Raw genomic sequence first — 19,224 nt, forward strand, 5'->3', positions numbered from 1 at the left:
TCAAGAAAGAAAGTGGCTTTATTAACATTTGAATGAGTCAGGAGTCTTAGTCACTAAATCTACTACAAAACATCACATAATTTTCATGTACTGTGACAACTAAGGATCTGAAGGAGATATACTTGGACTCTTGTCTTATACATGTAGAGTTTCTAATGCTAACTGGGTGTCCTTGTACTTTAAAGCACCCACATGCTTGCAGCAGACAAAAGAATCACTTTTTCTTTTCAGGAGAAACAGTCGTAGGCAACACTAAAAAAAAAAACAGAAAAAAACCAAAAGAAAGTAGAAACGGTCATATCAATCTCAGTTCTACCTGCAGCTTTCAGTATTTCATGAACCAACTGTTGTTGGTTCATAAAAACGTTCGTTTTTAACTGTGTGAGGACTTGCGGTGTCACGATGCATTTCCAGGAAACTGACAATGAACCTGGTTCTGTTTTACACCCTGAATCCAGGTGTAGAGCCTCAGACAGCGTCCCAGAGTGAAAGCTAGACTCTGTGTCCCCCCCAAAAGGTATCAACTTAACATAGGTCCCCGCAAAGTTACATGTACACACACACACACACACACACACACACACACACACACACACACACACACACACACACACACACACACACACACAGGTGTATCATTCCCATTCACCCACAGAACGTGATGTATTTTTAACCTTCAGCTCTTCATTCATATCTGCTCATATCTGCCTGTACACGTCCTGCTGAGGCATGTCAGGAGGGGGGCGCGCTTAACATTTGAACTGTCTGCAGTGAAGCTGCAGAGGGACACTGAGATCACTGCTCTGTCTTCACTTACTAACATGCATGTGACAGATACCGACACATGTTCCACATGTTCATCTGTCTGTGTATATAACAAGCTTTCCCTAATCAGCTGATTCAGGTCCAGCTTCAGTGTATCCATCCGCCATTAAACAAGAAATAGTTCCAGCAGATGCAGTAACTCCCCCTTGAACCACAGTCTTCAGTGTCAGTGTCAGTTCAATGATGCTGCAGGAAGTAGACAGAACCAAGCTAGCAGTTTCTTCCTGTTCCCAGTCTTTGCACTAAGCTATGTTAAACACACACAAGCTGTAACACTGACAGTGTGTCTGCTGTGGTAACGGCTCATATCTGGAGGAACTATTCCTGTCCACGTTAAAGCCTGCAGGTAACATCAGCTGCTTCTCTTCTCCAGCCGCCGCTGATCCTCGTGCTGATGGAGGAAATCAGCTGCAGGGGCCTCATTCACAACCGTGGCGAAGGCACAAAGTAAGGAAGGCCTAAACGAGGCATACACTGCTTCCCACGCTAAAATTAGAGACCGTTTAAAAACAATAATTAAAAAAAACTTGGAAAATGTGCACTAGTAAGGAAACTCAGACCCATGCAGACAACATTTTAGACTTTATATAAAAGACCAGACTTTACACTTCATTTGTACCTTGAAGGTCCTGCTGGTTCCTGGTATTAAAAAGGCCCTAAAACATTGCAGACAAGCATTTTAACTTTACTCCTATCATCATTGTTTGAGCCACTAGATGGCAGCGTCATTGGAACGTATGCGCGTTTGTGGTCTGAGACACAACCATCACAGGCCACAGACGGTAAAAACAGTAACTTTTCTTTTTTTATGAATTATAAAACTCACATTTACAAATGTGTGAGGAACAGAAGTTTGTTTTTTGATAGATGTTTCACAGAAAAAGCACCAGATCAGCTACACTCTGACCTCCTCCGTTTTCTTCACTCCCTTTTTCATGCTTATCTGAATCCAACTTTACAGAAAAGAGAGGGGGAAAAAAAGGATAGCGACCCTCAGCCTCTCTTTCTCTGCCACGTTGTCTGTGGTTTCCCGTCTCGCTCACTCACACCAAACTTCAACACTTTGACTAATGAACAGGAGTGGTCACATGAACCTCAGAGACACATGAACAAACACTTTGTTCTCCTTTTGAAGCTCATTTCTTTGCTGTGACTGGCAGATCAAGCCTGATGTATGTGATGTGTGAGCAAACACGGCAGCCTGCTCAGTCTGAACTAAAAGCCTTGACTATTCTCAGATGACGCACAAGTTACAGGTTTTAATCGCCCCCCAAAACCCCCGAAATGACCCAGAGAATAAACATAAAACTCAGGAAAAAAGAGGACTGGACATAAACAGAAGCTTTGGCAATAGAAAGAAAGGACTAGGAATACAAGAAGAAGTGTTGGGTAACAACAGGTGAAGACTATCAGGTAATCAGACACAAACTAACCCTGAAAAGTAGGCTAGAAGCAACTCTAAACAGCAACAAGCATAAACTAGAACTGAAGCTTAATAAAAACTTCAGAACTAACAGTAAATAACTCCTGAATAATAAATAAATCTGAAATCCAAGAACTGAAGCTCAAAATGAATAAAATGATAAAGAAGTCAAATCAGGAATCAAAAAACAAACCTAACGTGCAAAAGCCTAAAGCACTGAACGAAATATGGCTCACATACACCAAAGTCTTCGAGCTCAACTTCATGATTTATTGGTCAGAAATTGACAAAAAAGCCATAAAACTTAGAAACTATGATTGTTAAAAGTTTGTTCTGTATTGTGAACATTTAATTTCAATTTAATTGGATTTTATTTATTCATACAGCGCCAAATCACAACAACAGTCGCCTCAAGGCGCCTTATATTGTACAGTAGATCCTACAATAATACATACAGAGAAAACCCAACAATCATTAGAAAGCATTGCATAAAGATTTAAAGTATCACATATTCGACCTCTGATCTCTCTGTCAAGGTCAACAGACTGATCGAAGATCAAAGTGATAAAAAAAAGCTGTGAGTTATTTATAAAAACGGTTTCTTTTCTTTCTTTTTTTTTTTAGAAAACTAAACAAAAAGTGATCACAAACTCTTTAAATATGATATTTATTACTACAGGTGTACTACACCCACATAAATGAAAAACATAATAAAAAATAATTAAACTCAAAACTATGAATTTTTAACCTTGTAAAGCCTGAACCATTAAATAACTGCCAGAAAATTTTAAAACTGGGAGAGTTTATTTAACACTCTGAACATTGGAAAAAATAAGTACATTTGCATAAATGAGACTTCATTTGAATCTTTGGTATTTTTGCTCTGTTTTTCAGGGTTTTTAGTAAAAAATAAATAGTTAAATAAATCAAATAAATCACACTGATAACGCAGAGATCTGAAAAACTCCCAAAAGCTGGTATCAAATATAATACAGTTTGCATTACAGGATTAAAATGGGTTTGAACAGGGCAAACCCCCGGCCACGGACCGGTACCGGTCTGTTAGTCGATTGGTACCGGGCCGCGAGAGTTGAGGCTCCGGTGTGAAATTTATGGTTTTCAGGGTTTTTAATCATGATTTTTTTTTTATCGTTTTTATCGTTAACTCGGATTCCCTGGGTTTTTTCCCCGTGTGTTATGAATAAATCTTCTGTTTTGTTGGTACCTGTACTGGTTTTATTTTGTTGTATTTATCCGCGACATCTTTAAGGCCGGTCCCTGAAAATACTGTCTGACATAAAACGGCCCGTGGCGCAAAAAAAGATCGGGGACCGCTGGGTTAGCTTACATTTAAAAAAAATATAACCCTATTCTATTAAAAGTATATACTGGCATGAGCTGCATTGGAGGAGGTTTGCGCTCTCAGACTGCTTCTGGTTTGTGATGCGTTTCAGATGCGAATGATCATACAGGAAGTTGTGATGCGCAGGTCCAGAAATTGAAGGGATAAGACGAGATGGAGATGACACTTTGCTGAAATCGTGTAATCTTTCCATGTAATCATCAGCTGTTCCAATGATTTCCTCACTGATTACAGCTCCAAGTATTTTAACTGGCTCACAGTATCACTATCAGGAGGTCCATCACTGCTTCCCGTCCTCTTCTTGAAAGTTCTGCTGGGACCTAGCTGTCTTATTGCTGCCTCATACCCAGCATGCATTTCAACATTGAATAACCATCAGCTGGCAGTCTTCATTAGATACGTGGTTAAAAGAATTTCGTTAAAAACTTAGAGTCAGTATCCACTTGACATACTTCTTGGATGTGCGTATGTCTGTAGAAACATTTCCAGAAACAAAAACTTTGTGTTTGAGAACTCTTTCATGGTTTTCATGACATCAAAAGAAGGTGATGGTTGTCACAGTCCACACAACGAATGATTATTTACATGTACATCAATGTAAATGACTCGTCTGTGTACACTGTAACCAATGATCTGATAGAGATTTCTCACTTAGTAAGATGATTTGACCTTCTACGTGAAAACGTCAACATCATCCATGGTTCAGATTTCGCCATCACGCTGCGACCACCTTTCACAGACATAACACTGCTGTTTCAACCACGTTTGCAGTGACACATGTAAGTTTATTTGGGAAAATAAAAGCGCAGCCACAACTCCAGATTGCAACAGCAGGTTTGTTTGATTCATGCAAGTTTCTGCAGATGTTGTGCTCTAAACATGAAGTATTCCCTCAGAGTGCAGCTGCTGCATCCCGTCACCACTGCTGGGAAAATCTCTGATGATCGTCTGACAGCAGAATGAGTCATTACTTTAGCGATGAGTTCCGCATTAGCTCTGCAACAGCTACTGCAGCAACTCTGGGACCCTAAACGGGGCTCATCAGACCGGATCTGGACCTGTGGGAACCCTTAAGATACTTCCCATCTTGGTGAGGACTCTCAGTCATCCCACTAAGCCTGAATCTGGCTCTAACCCCCCAAAGTCAGGCCTGAATTCTCAGGAGAGGTCCAGATTAAGGACTGGACCCTGTGTCCTCAGAGCGATACAGAAAACAGTTGACACACTGAGCTGTGGTTCTGTTCCCCTGATTCGATTATTCTACAAACAGCACCACATGACAGCTTTCAACCACTGAAGCTAGGTCAGACAGGTCACTGAAGTCATGTGACCTGTCTGACCTCAGCTTCACCAGAGAGAGAGCGAGAGCGAGCGAGCTTCACGTTTAATTAGATTGAGTCTAATGTAATGAACTGTGTCTCTCTGACCTTTAGCCACAAACCTCTGGAATCCCAAAAACCTGAGCATGAACCACTGCTGCTTTGGTCGGTTGTTCGTGGGCAAGTTTCATAAAGCAAACAATCAATAATACAATCAAATCAGCTCCCAGATAACGAGGCAGCAAAGCAAACACAGCCTGAGAGAGGGGGTGTCAAACATGCGGTCTGAGCACCAGAACCGACCCGCTAGATAGTGCAGATTAGCCCACTGGATATGGATCGCTTTGCATAATGTGGCAACTCTGCTGAAGTCTTTACTTACTCAAAATTCACAGCTATTCCTGACCAGCTTTACTGCACGAAAGTGTCTGCAGAACATATTGCGTCCAGACAAACTGGGCGGAAAACAAAGCTATTAAAAAAGAGTAGCAACAGTCGTATTTTAACCCAAAACCTGATATTTCTCTAACCTAACCACATGGGTTTAATGCCTAACCCAGAATATTGTTAATCAGCTCATATGAGACCGGATACATGAAGATTCGTATGCAGAAACAGTAGATTCTGTTGTGAGACTGTCCGAAAAACTTCACATGGTGCATGACAAGGAAAACACGGATAAGAAGTATAAAATAAAAATACTGAACTATAAATGTTGCACCAGCTGCAGGACAGTATAACTGCACAAAATATAAGCTAGTTCCTGGACGCCTCCCACATGGAGGCCGGGGCAGACCCAGGACATGCTGGAGAGATTATGTCTCTCTGCTGGTTTGGGAATAACTCTGTGTCCCACCGGATGAGCTGGAAGAGGTGGCAGGGGTGAGGGAAATCTGGGCTTCCCCATTAGACTGCTGCCCCGAACCCGGATAAATGGATAGATGGATGAATGGATGATCTACAACATATGATGAATATGTTTGCTTTATGTTTAAAAATAAAAGCAAACTTTTAAAAAAAAGTGTTATTATCATGTCATACTTTTACTGGTCAGGGATCAGATTGAGGTTTTATGTTTCTGTTTGTTTAAACAGACGAGCAGAAAAATGAAAGTAGAGGCGGGACAGGGAGCTGCAGAGACGAGCCGCAGCATCGCACCAATCACCACCATGACTGTAACTTTCACTGCGGGCTGCAGCTATGAAGGTTAAATAAACTCATCCTGCTTTCAGTCAGTGACCCTTCAGTGAGTCTCTACAGCCATGGCTCAAGTTGAAATGACAAAGAGACAAACACTCAGGCTTCTGACAGCAGACCTGTGTGACGTTACAGAGATGGCACCTAATATGGTCATCTCAGGAGCAGAAGCCTCATCAAACACTAAGGACACCGTGGTAATTTAGACCCCATGTTTCTTCTTCTTGGCGCTTTGTGAATCACCTTGTTGGTGCAAAAATATTATTTTGTGCCTCTCAGACGTGTTGTCTTTGGGTTTTTTTTTTTTTTTTTTAAATAAATGTAACTAAAGAAATGCAAACAAACTGTGTTCTTGTGACAGGCAGAGAAAGATATTTTAACATTTTGCAGAATTTGGTGTAATGTGTTGCAAAGTCATGCATTAATGTACTGAATTCAGTTACAATTATGTCATTACTTGCATTACAAAGGTTCTTCAGTTATCTGCATGTCAGGAAGATGGAAAAAAAAAAAAAAGGCTTTTTCCTTCTTCAGCTACAATCAGCTGATTTCAGTTCATGTGCAGGGAGGAGGAAACATTTTGGAGCCGCTTTTGAGGAGCAGCGATATGGATGTTACTCACAATGATAATGAAATTCATACCGTCTCCAGGACTCAACGACTCATTAAACTCCTAAAAAACCTTCAACTCTTTGCTAGCATGAACAGCATGCTAACGCTAAGCTAGCCAAGATCCCAGACTGACGATAAAGCTGAATGCCGACCCCCGCCCGACAGTCAGACCCTGCACTTCAACAGGTAACAAACTGATGAGCAGTTTGTACCCGTTAATGTTTCTACGGGAGAATCAGCATGGCGATCTCATCTAAGTTTCTTCGTGCAGGTTTTCATCTTTGCTTTGTGTTCATACCTAAATACTAAGAGAAAGCTCTTATGTGTGTCCTTATTAGGACGTGTGACTGCAGCCGAAGGTTTATATTGTTAAGTGCTGATTATGACACAATTCAGGTCATTTTACGGAGAAACTGGAAAGTAATGTAACAAATTACTTTCCCCAGTGAGTAATTAAAGTACTGCATTACTTTTAAGAAAAGTAATAAGTAATCTGTAATGCATTACATTTGTTGAGTAATGGCCCCAACAATGCTGATGTGTAGACACATCACTGGTTCGTCCATTGAGTTGGTGACTTTTTATGCTTGAATGAGTCACGGGTCGGTGTTAAGTGGTTCCACAAACAAAAAGCCTCTGAAACTGGTCAGGTACAAGGATCCGACTGCAAATAAGTTAAAAAAAAAAAAAAGGTCCAAAGAAAAAAGTTTAAAAGACTTTCAGAAAGCCTGGAGAAATACTGCCCAGAACCACTTTTTATAAAAATTACAAGGAAGCAATGCTCCCTCTAAGCTGCGCACGTGCGCAATTGCGCACTGCTGGCACGGTCTCTGCGCACAGAAAATCTGCGTTGCGCACAAAAAAAATCTAACCTGAATTGAAATTAAAATTAAAACTTTAACAATTCTGTTTTGCAGTGTTAGTCAGTAAGTGACTGGCTGCTCCTGTATGAGATTAGAACGATGCCACCTTATCCCATAGTCTAGCCAATAATGCGATTCACATTCGTATATACGCAGCCAATCAACGTCGCTGACAGGCTATGACAGCGTCCTTATGTGCCGACACCGGTGTTTTAGCTAGCAAAGCGGCGTGGCTGATGTGCAGTGAAGCCACATTAATGACAACGTATCCAACCATTGGAGATGTGAGCAGGACAGACGGAACAATTGACGGAAAAAGTGTGGACTTTATACCAGTTTTAAAATTGTGTTGATAGGCCACGTAAAACCAGAGTTATGATAAAAATATCTGCAATGTTTGGTTTTCTTCCTGTTGTCTAGTTAAGAAACGGGGGGAAGTTTTAGGAGTGACGATGGTGTTCTGAGATGTGAGAGATTTGAGACGTTTAGCGCAAATCTTGTGTAGTTAGTGTGTAGTGTAGTCAATAGTTTTGTTGTGTGTGTCAGAACAATGAGGCGGCTGCTGAATGTTACAGGTGTTACAGCAGTGATACATCTCCTGTTGTCAGGCCTGCAGGTATCAGGCTGTTGTTCTCCTTTATCTCATAGTGGACAGAAATTATTTTTTGGAGTGGCACAAATAATTTGTGTGGCATCAGATTTGATGCAGAACAGCTGATTGTTCTGTAAATAGTTTGAAATGTTTATTTAAAAACGCCTTGGCTGCATTTAAAAAAAATAAATAGCTGCAAAAAACTTTGTTGTTTGCCAAACTGAGTTACTTTTTTGAAGAAGTAACTATATAATTAATTGCCCAACATTGGTCATTATATACTGTATTTTTGCAGACAGAGTTACAGGACTCTCTCCCAGACCACAGACTCATAATACAAGTCAGAGCTTTATGGAAAAAAAAAAGAAAGAAAGTTGTGTTTTCAAAATTGGAGTTCAAGTTATTTTTACTTCCAATAGTGTTAACATACTACACAGGTCAATGACTAGATTTTTTTTACATTTTCATTGTAAGTGGGCTAAAGCAGTTAATTAAAAGTAGTCTAACATAAATGTAAATGCTGTAATTTGATTATTTTAATAAACCATGTAATTTGGATGGATTAGATGCTTGCGTGAGCACGGTGCACACGTCTGATGGTGCACACGTCTGATGTCGCTCACAGTGATCCAAGGGATCGCTCAGGGAGTTTGTGTGTTCGCTCAGACACGTGAAAAATTAGAGGGAACATTGCAAGGAAGACATTTTTGCTCACTGGAAGCAAAATGTGAAGAAATGAGGATGACTCAAGACTTCTGCACAGCACTTTAAAAATTGCAGATATTTTATTTTCTTGGAACCAGCTGCCAACACCATCCCTATAAAAAAAAAAAAGTGCAATTTCTGCGGAGTTAAAGGCACTTTTTGAAATTACCCTCTGCAGAATGCATCAAATAAGATTAACCTCTGGGGGGCAGCATTTTACCAGGTGTTTACAGATGTGTTGTTTTTTTTTTTTCCTTCTCATCTTTTGACATTTCTTTTTACTTTTTCCTCCATTTCCTTAAGAGGCTTTGACATTTCTCACACTGCCACTTTAAGCAATGTTTATAATGACTCACCTGTAAAGGTTACGGTGAATCGCCATCTTGTGGTACAACCTGGCGTTACATGAAAGTACAGTCCAGCCCTAGTTTAACTTCAGTTCATTGCTCAATAACACAATATGCAGACGTAGCTGTGCTAAAATCTGAAAGCTTTCAAACATTTTAAAACACATACATTTACAATAAGTGCCTTTAAACAAATACACAAAACCTGCAGCGCACTCACCTGTCCTGCAGGTGGCGCTGCGGCTGCCATGTGGCGGCGTGTTGAGGTGGTAGGAGAACCTCATGGTACTGAACTGACTGGAGAAGGAGGGAGCAGGAGGAGCAGGGAGGCTGAGCAGAGTGCTGCGAGGTCGGTTCAGCTGCATGCCTGCACAGGTACGTCACTGCACACCTGTACGCAGGTCAGGGTTTGTTCAGTTCATTCTCCACTCTCATGAGACTTTTCCTTCTCTTTTACCTTTTTTAAATATGGGTGTTTGTTTTTGAATCAGTCACTTTCTGCTTGTTCAGAGTCAGTTTTTTGCTCTCAGAGAAATCCACACAGGCGCGCTCGGCATCGGTTATCTGCTTCACTCTATTCTCCATTCAGGAAAATGAACTTCAGCTGCGACTCTGGTGGTTCGCTCTCTGGCTGAAGCCATGTGGAGGTCAAAAATGTCTCACCCTCCTTCATCCTCCCCCTCTCGCTCCCATCTTTTCCTCTTTGTCACTCTTTCAGGAATCTAAACGTTACCAGTCTCCGTGCCTCCATCTCCACGTCACGTATCCGCAGAAACAATCACAGGAATCTGGCTGATGTGGTTTTCAGATTAAAAACCATCCCCGGGTGTGCCGACTGAGGGTTTCTGTCAGTCCAGCTCCTCCGAGATAAAGCTGAGGAAGAACTTTTCAGGATCCAGAATCCTGAAATCAAACACGTCTGTAGGAGCTTTAGAGCAGAATGTGCAGACTCAGCTCTCCTCCTGCTCGAGTGCCTCCACTTTTTCTGATTTGTGCTCCTCCTGCTGCTTCGGTTTGACTCCCTCTGAAGACTTTTCCCTCTTTCTCTTCAGCGTCAGTTTGTCCAAACAGACAGACAGACAGACGGTCTGTCGGTTGGCCGTCTCTCAGCAGCTCCAGGCTTTTGTGTGAAAGTCTGATCTGAGCTGCAGACCGACACCACAACTCCTCCTCCTCCTCCTCCGTCCAGACATCTGATCCCAGAGCAGCTCCCCTCCTCCTCCCTCTCTCCTCTCCCTGTGGTCTGGTTCTCATTTTCTCTGTTTTCTGAGGCTGAAATTTGAAGCAAAAGGAAAACTTTGGAGAAAAATTCCAGCAGGATATTTTAAATTTTTCCCTTTTACCACCACCAGAGTCTGAACTCCACTTATTCTCCCCCACTCATGACTCTGCTTTTTCTAACAGCAGCACATATTTAAGTTTCAGGATGATGTGAGCAGCAGCTTTCAACCACCAGGGGGCTCCAACCCTTCATTCCACATGTCCCTCCCGCGCTCAGAGCCTCAGTCGGAGATCGTAACAAAGGTCACATTTCAGTGGTTTTAAGATCCATCCACAGATGGGAGCAGACTCCCAACATGTCAAAACATTTTCTTCAGGCAGAGCAAAGATCTGCTGCCACCTGCTGGGACATGCTGACATATTTAAATATCCTGCTTATTATTTTGCTTCATCAGCTTTCCTCAGCATATGCTGCTCTGGCTCTTTTCTCATGGTCCGTCTGAAAGCCTGTTTTAGCTCCCATCACTTGAAAGGACTGCATATGATCCTTTTCAACTCATTAACTGGGAACTTGAAGCTTTAAGTGCTTTCTACCCATCATGCACACACATGGGTTCCATCATCAGTGTCGTGCACGTGGAGTCAAACCATCGACCATCTCCATGAAAATTGCCAGAAGAAGGTGGATCACCCTATGATGTCCATTCACTCTAAACTATGACCGGCTAATGTCAGGGGTTCTCCTGTGTGACCAACAGTAGCTGTTACTGTGTCTCTGTATGGATACCGGTGCAGTGTGTGAATTCCAGCGAAGTGTTGTTTCACATCAAATGTGGCAAACAGTGCAAAGTTTAACTGTGAGTTTCAGGCTATTTGTGTGAACATCTGCAAAAAGTCTTTGAGCAAACAAATGAACTGAATTCTTCTGTAGTGAAGGCGACAACATAATACGCATTAACCAGTCAATATCCTGAAGATCTTCCACAACTACCCAGCTGATTCAAGAGGCCTTCAGCCTGACACACAGCCCGGACACACTAGAGAGATCATCTCTTGGCTGGTGTGGTAATGCCCGGTGTTGCCAAAAAGAACTGGAAAAGATGGGTGGAAGACGAAGGCCTGGCCAACAAGGACCCAGAAAAGTGGCAGAAAATGTACGAATAGATATTCATCTACTACCAGATGAAAATTGTTTCTGTTTCTGCTTGTTTACCATGTTGGTTAAGGTACTGCACTCTACACGAAGTGTTTTTTTACTGTTATGAGTGCAGTATCACAAAGCTGTGGATTTACCTCTCATCTTCATCTATGAGTGTCCTCTGAAGGATGTCTGGGCTCTCCCTTAGAGACGAGATGAGAAGTTCGTTCAGGAGAGAGGAAGAGTAGAGCTGGCAGCAGCCAGATGAGGTGGTTCGAGAATCCTCCGAGGCACCACCCAGGTGAGGTATTCCAGACATGTCCTAATGGGGGGGGGGGTCTCTGTTGCGGACCCAGGACACGCTGAGAGATTAGATCTCTAGGCTGCCTTGTGAACACCTCGCTGTCTCCTCAGACGAGCTGGAAGAGACGGCTGGGAAGAGCGAGGTCTCGGCTCTTTGGCTTGACTGTCGCTCCTGCAGCCTGAACCGTAGCCATTCTTGACAGCTTGAATGCACTTAAGCACTCAGAGCGGTGAATACAAGTAACAAAGTATGTGATTTTGGACACAACATACGAGTTTATCAAAACTCAACCTTCGTACCAGAAAGTACCTTTGCCAATCTTTTACATGCAGTAAAAAAAACAATGTGTGTGCCTTAAACTCCAATCAGCTTCATCTCAGAAAACATTTCAAAAACAGACATTTTACATACCTTCATCTCATCACTTTGACATGTTTTCTTGTTTTAAATCTAAAAACATTTTATTTACATTTACAAAAACAGACAAAAACAAAAAAATAAGTAAAATTATGTTTCCAGTAGAAAAATGAGAACATAAATGCAGTGGATGAGTCAGTGAATGTCCGACCTTCTGCTCCTCAGGCTGTAACGAGGCTGAACATCAGGGTGGTGATGAAGAGGAGGACGGACAGGAGAAGAGATGTGAGAGCAGAGGTCAGCATCACAACCAGGAGGGAAATCATATTTCTAATGTTTACGTCACACAATATTCCTAAAATGTCCAAAAATAAAATGTTTTTCCAAAGAAAATGTAAAAACATTAAAGAATAGTCAAATCAGGCCCACAGATCGTGAACAAAATATTCTGATAGTTGATGTCATGTTTAAGAGAAAATAAACACTGACATAAACTCTGGTTTCTAATCGATCAGATTCACAGCTCGTCAATATTTCCCAGTCCGTGTTTGCGCCTGTGAGTTTCCGGGTTTACAGAATCAGTATTTAGCTTTGAAGAACTTTGGTTGTAACAGTTTAACCCTACAGATCAATACTCGATAATCAGCCCTCCCTACCTGTTTGTCCTCCACCAGGATGCTGTACACCAGCGGGGAGGAGGGGGGAGACTGAGGAAGGCGAGAGGATGAGCGACGAGGCCGCCTGCCTGGACTCTGAGGCACTGAGGCGTTGTGGGAACCGCTCCTGAGGGTGGATGATGAGGCGTTCCCGGTGCTGCTGAGGATGCTGTCGCTGCTCCAACCTGCAGCACAAAAAGACGTAGAAGAAGAAACCATGTGGACAGCTGTGCCACATCTGCTTCTCGCTAATTAAACTCAAACTGTTTAAGTTTGAGGCTAATTGACTAAACTAAGTCTTTAATTATAGATTATTGTGATGTCACATTCGTAACACCAAAAGCAGTTACGATAAACTCAGCTTAAAGTGACTCTAGGTTCACTTTCACACAGACTTCTACACAACTTTGAGTTATTTTGTCCCCTGCTGGTCATCAAGAAGGATGGTTTTAGGCACATCCACACCCGCGTCATTGTTTAAGACACAGAAGCTTCAATACCAAAGAGCCACAACAGCTACAGCGCATCTTCAAACAGCTAATAGAGCAGAATCGAGCAGGTTTGTTCTTGATATAAACAGAAGATCGTGTCAGTGGTCCAGAGATAACAACTTGCTCCTGAACACCTCCCAGGCAAAAGAGCTGATCATTGACTTCAGGATGAAATAAAACGATCATTAAGGCTTTAATAATGAGCAGGAACTCCATGGAGAGGGTCACAGACTTCCAGTTTCTGGGAGTTTAGATCAAGGACGACCTGAGCTGGGCCATAAACACCACAGAGCTGTTTGAGAAGGCATCGCAGAGATGTTACATCTTCCAGAGGCCGAGAGATTTAAAACATATTGTTCTGTGTGTGCTTTTCCCGTGGGACAGAAAAAGGGACATCGTTAACACAGCCCAAAAAATTACTGGATGTCCTCTCACTACTCTGGAGGAACTTGCGTAGCTACTGCTGCCGGGAAAAAGGCTAATAACGTCATAAAGTATCTATTTTTATTATTCCTGCGAGTGAATGTTGCACTCCTGATTGGTAAGGTAAGGTAAGGTTTATTAAGTGCTTTTCGTAGACAGGGAGTCACAAAGCTCTGTAAACAAAGGTTAAAAATAAAGAAAACATTAAGTAATAAAATAGACAATATAAACAATGCAAATTCAAAACAATTCAAAAGTGTTGATTAACAGAAGGCCTGTTTAAACAAAAAAGTTTAACTGCTTTTTAAAGGATTGCACTTAATTTCATTAGTGTCACTGTAACGTGTACAGAGTTATTTTATTCTTTTGTTGCATCAGTACTAGCACACCAGAAGGATTGGCGAGGAGCTTAAATGGCACACTTTATGTGACTTTTACCAGTTGGATGTGTATCAGCTGAGCCTGAACCAACGCTACAATGGCCAAGAACAAAGTCAGAACTTATTAACCATTTTCCTTCCTCTGTGAGTGTGCAGACTGTAAATCCAACTGCAATCAGATTCAGTCCTGACACAACACAGACAAAGACAACTTTCTTGACCTTTGGCAGCTGGGACCGGCTCCAGCCCCCGCACGGCCCTGGATTGGATAAGCAAAAGCAGAGAGGTAGGTGGATGGATGGATGGATGGATGGATGGAACAACAACTACTGACCGAAGTGCGAGAGGTTCGATGGGTCTGAGCCGCCAGTGGTGGGATACACCGAAATGTCCTCCCTCTCTTCCTCTTCTCTTCTTTCCTCCTTCCTCCTCAGCATCTCCTTTCTTCTTCTGCTCTCTGATCTCATCTGGAAAACACGAGACAGCTGATCTGGAACCAGTGGAACGGACTCAGAGCGTAACCTCTCCTCTGTTAGCAGGTGTGCACACCTGAACTGCCTCCTGATGTTCTCACCTTCACACGAAGCGGATCGTCCTCTGCCGTCCTCCGTCGCTCCCCTAAATTCTCTGCAGACAAAGTTTTCTGTTCAGTAAATTCTCTGCGCCAATCAAACTTGCTGAAATCTATGAAAAACTCCAACCGGTTGGAGACATCCACTGTGACGCCACCAACAGCTAATCGAGCACCACCATGCTGGCTTTTTTGGATCTCAACCTCCCGAGATGCATTCATAAAGAAATTACAGAAATAATCTGGGTGGCCCTCACAGTGCCTATTTCCATCTTTTGTATACAGTCCACAGTTTTCCCCAAGCGTCTGCATGCTGGCTGAACTCACCTGCATGCTGCAGCGCCTCCTGCAGGCTCCTCTGAGTCTCTCTGAGCTGCTGCAGCACCTGCAGACTCTGCTGCACCGGGTCCCTGTAGCGCACACACACCACCAGCAGAACACACACTCCAACACACACCATGAACCGCCTCAATGCACTCACATACACAGTGAGCACCTCCTGAACGCAGGAAAGAGTGATGAATGTGTTAATGTGTGCATCAGGTCAAAGGTTAAAGCGTCAGGTGAAGCTCAGGTGAGCATACTGACCATGTGCTGGTGCTCAGGATTATCAAAGCTCAGCACAAACTGGTAGATCTTTCTCTCCAGGTAGAAGTTCAAACATACTAAACTCAACAACACCAACCTAAACACACACACACACACACACACACACATTATCAGTTACACGTTAAAACCCAGCTCTGTGCAAAGGCGGGGAATGGAGGTGGTGTTACCTGGCTCTGGAGGAGCGTGGAGTGGAGGTGATGAGGAAGGAGGTGCAGAGGGCAGCAGCGTTGTAGCAGCAGGAGCTCAGGCTGTGAGTCTCCATCAGTAGGAAACTCTGCAAGAAGGAAACTCTGTTGAAGAGTTCGGACAGCGCCACCTGCTGCTCCCTCGAGGCGCTGCTGAGCTCTGAGAACACCGACCGCAGACCTGAGCAGGGGACAGGTGGAGAGAGGCAGAGGAAGTGAGTCTTTCAGGTGCTTGATACATTTCGAAGAGGCGACTGTGTGTCTCAGGCCGTCAGTGTGCGTTTACCCTGTGTGGAGTCTCTGAGTGTAACTCTGAGCTCCTCGCCATTGGACAGGATCGCCTTCTGCGCCTGCAAGGCAGCACTCTGGGCCTCGATCAGGTCCTCAGCCATCAGCCTGGTGGACTGAAGTTGCTCGGCTACACCTGCCGAGCTCTCTGTCAACCTGACACACACGCGCATACACACACACACACACCTGTTACACACACACATGCACTTCCTCACCTCAGCATGATGTCATCTGTGCTTGATCACCTGTAAATGGTGTTTTCTGCTTGGCGCTGCCAGGCCTCAGACTGCAGGAAGTGGCACATGGAGTGGGTGTGTGTGAAGAACTCTGTGTAGCTGTTAAACGCCACTGTGTCCATGCCAGCTGTACACCTGCTGACCTCTGACCCCTCAGGGCATGCTGGGAAATCCCTGCCTGAGCTGACAGACGGACAGACACAGGTTATGGTTAAACTGCAGTATCTGCGAGGCAGCCATGATGACAGCTGGTTTAAACCTGTAAGGAAAGGTGCCTCGATGCCTCCTCCATTACTTCCTTTATCAGAGGATACAGTAGACCATCCTTTATCAAAGGAAAGGAGATGACGCCATCTGACAAATTAAAGCGTTCCACTTTCTGATCATTCATGAAAGACTCGTCACCTGTGAAGCACTTTGATGTTTGATGTTACAGAATATCAAAATAAGCACATGGGGGGTTATAGTTTTGCACTGGTCGTGGCCTCGTTTGGGGCACAGACGTCTCTGATTTCTTTATAAAAGGAAAAACTCTACCTCTTAACATCCACCAGGTCATTGGTAACACACCTAAGGTTTCAGCAAACTGCTTCCTCAGCTTTAAATGATAGTGGTGGTTGGGTTAGTCACTGAGATGAGCTGAGGTGCAGGTTTAGGCTTCAATTTGAAGCAGCGAGTGAACCCAGGAACCCCAAACAGGAGATCCAGATGAAAAAGTACACATCCCCCCATAGAGAAATTCACCCTGTTGGGAGGACATAAAAATATAGTTTTAGAATATTTCCATCCGGTTCTGGGATTTCCTTCTTTTTTTTTCTTCCAGCTGTACTGCGATTCTTGAATCCGCCACATGATGGAGGTAAACGGCTGAAGATGGGAGATACAAACCCAGAAAATAGCAGAGTGCTACAAAGACCAGCTGCTTCTTTTAAATGCAATCTGATCAAAAATATGATTTTGATCGTGAATCAAAATCATGTCAATGCAGGACAGCAGCGCGAGGAAACACCTGTTTTTCCAGCGGCGGGTTGTTACCTGCTCAGGTGACAGTGGGTGAACCGCAGCGCGATCAGGCTCTGGCTCTCCGACGTCAAGTCCCTGCAGCTTGCGTCCAGGTACTCCAGAGCTCGCGCCCAACACTCTCCGTACCGGGACTGAGCCGCGAGGGTGCGCACGCGCCGCAGCTCCATCCTGCCGCGCTCAGAATCCGGAGCCGAGGAGGAGAAGGAGTGTCCGGGACCGGCGGAGTGTCCGAGCAGAACCGAACCGCTCAGCAGCAGCAGCAGCACCGCGTCAGCACGAGCTGCCATCCTCACCTGTCTGCAGGTCAACCGTCAGCCAATAAGAGAGCGAGGTTTTCACCCGCACAGAGGTCAACGGGAGGTCACGAGATGTGAGTTTTCTGGTCAATTTACGTTTAATCCAATAATCCAAACAGACGAACCTCTTTTATTTATTTTGAGTACACTTTGTGAGAGTTTGTGTTGTTGGTGCACAACTTATTTAAACTTTAACAATGAGACTCTTACTCTGAAACTCACCCACAACACCATCACGTCATCATGGGTTAGATTTTAGCCCTCAACCTGAAAGCATTGGACTATTGTTATCACTCCTCTGGGCTGGTGGTGTGGACATCCAACTGTGTGAAGCAGAAATATTGCCCTTAAGGCAGGGGCGTATGCCGTGGGACGGGTTGGGGACCGAGAATAGGTAAACGCCGCTGCCTCCACAGGAATTCAGAATATTTGATCAAAAATTCCCCTCTGGGAAGCAAAACTTTATCCCAGTGGACACATTTGCAATCGTTTTTCTGTTTAGCGTCTTCCAAGGTAAACTGGTTCTGTGTGTGTTTCAAAAGACCCTCTATGAAGAAAAAGCAGGACCACTTCGCCCTGCCCGGTTAGGGTTACCGAGGACCCCCACTCCCAATTACTGATTAATTGATGTCTATATTACTTTAATGTTGTAGCTGAAATAATAATAATAATGATACTACATTTTATTTAAAATCGCCTTTCAAAACACCCAAGGACACTGTACAGAGCAAATGAGACGGGCATAAAAACAGGAAATAAACACAATAATAAAAGAAAGTTTAAGAGCATGGAGAAGTTATATAGAGTAGGCAATCTTGAACAGGAGGGTTTTGAGGGTGGACTTAAAAAGAGGGAATGAAGTGATGTTTCTGAGCACGGGGGGCAGAGCGACTAAAAGCCCTGCCCCCCCGGTAATAAGACGAAAGGAAGGAACAGAAAGAAGAAGAGACGAGGAGGATCTGAGGCACCGGGATGGGATGGAGCTCTGTACCAAATCAGAAAGGTATGGTGGGGAGAGAGAATGAATGGCCTTACATGTATAAAGGAGTATTTTAAAATTAATGCAAAGTTTAACTGGGAGCCATAGGGGGGATAGGGGTGATGTGGTGGGTAGAGGGAGTCCTAGTAATAGTTGAGTGAGGAAGGGGCGGAGGCGATTGATGTTACGGAGTTGGAAATATGCTGAGCGAGTGACATTATTGATGTGTGAGTTAAAGGATAATTTACTATCAAGAATGACGCCCAAACTTTTCACAGAGGGAGAGATAGAAACTGACGAGTTATTAATAGTAACAGAAAAACAGTTGGAAAGCGATAATTTGGAGCCAACCAGGAGAAGTTCTGATTTGTGACTATTTTGAGTAAAATGAAATTTGATTATTCACACTGCTCTGTAGCTTTATGTATAATATTACTGCACCATAGATAGAGATTATTATTATATTTTACTATCTCCAATATCTACAAAATAAAAATAAATGGTATGGCGCATGAGGAGCTGTGCTGTCGTGGCAGCGTTTGCTTGGTAAGGTCTCTCAAGGTCAGTCTGATGGTGATTTAAGCAAACTTATTAAGATAAAATCCAAGACCTCAGCCTGGAGCCATGGCTCCCATCCAGGTTCTGCCCAAAAGAGTCCCATTGGGACGTGACCACTGTGCCACTGACCCCTTTCTGGCTATGTCCCTGCTTACAGGGAGCCTTTTGTGTTCAAACTCATGTTTTTGCTCTTGGACTCTACTGGAGCAGCTTTTCATGTTGCAAAGTTTTAAAAAGATCCTTATTTATGTTTATTTTCT

General features: G+C 43.4%; 2 protein-coding genes and 1 long non-coding RNA gene across 4 annotated transcripts in view; 1 reads left to right on the forward strand and 2 right to left on the reverse strand.

Moving 5' to 3' along the window:
- fgd1 (FYVE, RhoGEF and PH domain containing 1) overlaps positions 1-11,435 on the reverse strand; it is a 36,585-nt gene extending 25,150 nt beyond the window's left edge. Inside the window, exon 1 of the mRNA XM_031759139.2 lies at positions 9,467-11,435. Coding sequence (XP_031614999.1) covers positions 9,467-9,611 — 145 coding nt within the window. The 5' untranslated portion in view covers positions 9,612-11,435. The remainder of the gene's footprint in view (positions 1-9,466) is intronic.
- On the forward strand, positions 6,686-13,076 carry LOC120435059. The gene is made up of 4 exons (XR_005609497.1): positions 6,686-6,925; positions 11,814-11,906; positions 12,492-12,563; positions 12,941-13,076. It is a non-coding gene; the product is annotated as an uncharacterized LOC120435059 (long non-coding RNA).
- LOC116335444 lies at positions 12,103-17,446 on the reverse strand. 2 transcript variants are annotated; one of them, XM_039603859.1, is made up of 10 exons: positions 17,144-17,446; positions 16,118-16,291; positions 15,868-16,025; positions 15,564-15,762; positions 15,376-15,472; positions 15,115-15,286; positions 14,766-14,843; positions 14,551-14,683; positions 12,923-13,107; positions 12,103-12,503 (listed from the first exon to the last, which is right to left on the reverse strand). In XM_039603859.1, the coding sequence occupies exons 1-10, from the start codon at positions 17,416-17,418 to the stop codon at positions 12,331-12,333; spliced, it is 1,644 nt and encodes a 547-aa protein (XP_039459793.1). In that variant the 5' UTR covers positions 17,419-17,446; the 3' UTR covers positions 12,103-12,330. The 2 variants fall into 2 exon arrangements, with proteins under 2 accessions (XP_039459793.1, XP_031614998.1); XM_031759138.2 differs by having other exon boundaries at positions 12,360-12,503; positions 14,791-14,843; positions 17,144-17,445.
- Positions 17,447-19,224: the final 1,778 nt, after the last annotated feature.

Source organism: Oreochromis aureus, linkage group 20 (assembly GCF_013358895.1).
Source record: "Oreochromis aureus strain Israel breed Guangdong linkage group 20, ZZ_aureus, whole genome shotgun sequence".
Classification (NCBI taxonomy): domain Eukaryota; kingdom Metazoa; phylum Chordata; class Actinopteri; order Cichliformes; family Cichlidae; genus Oreochromis; species Oreochromis aureus.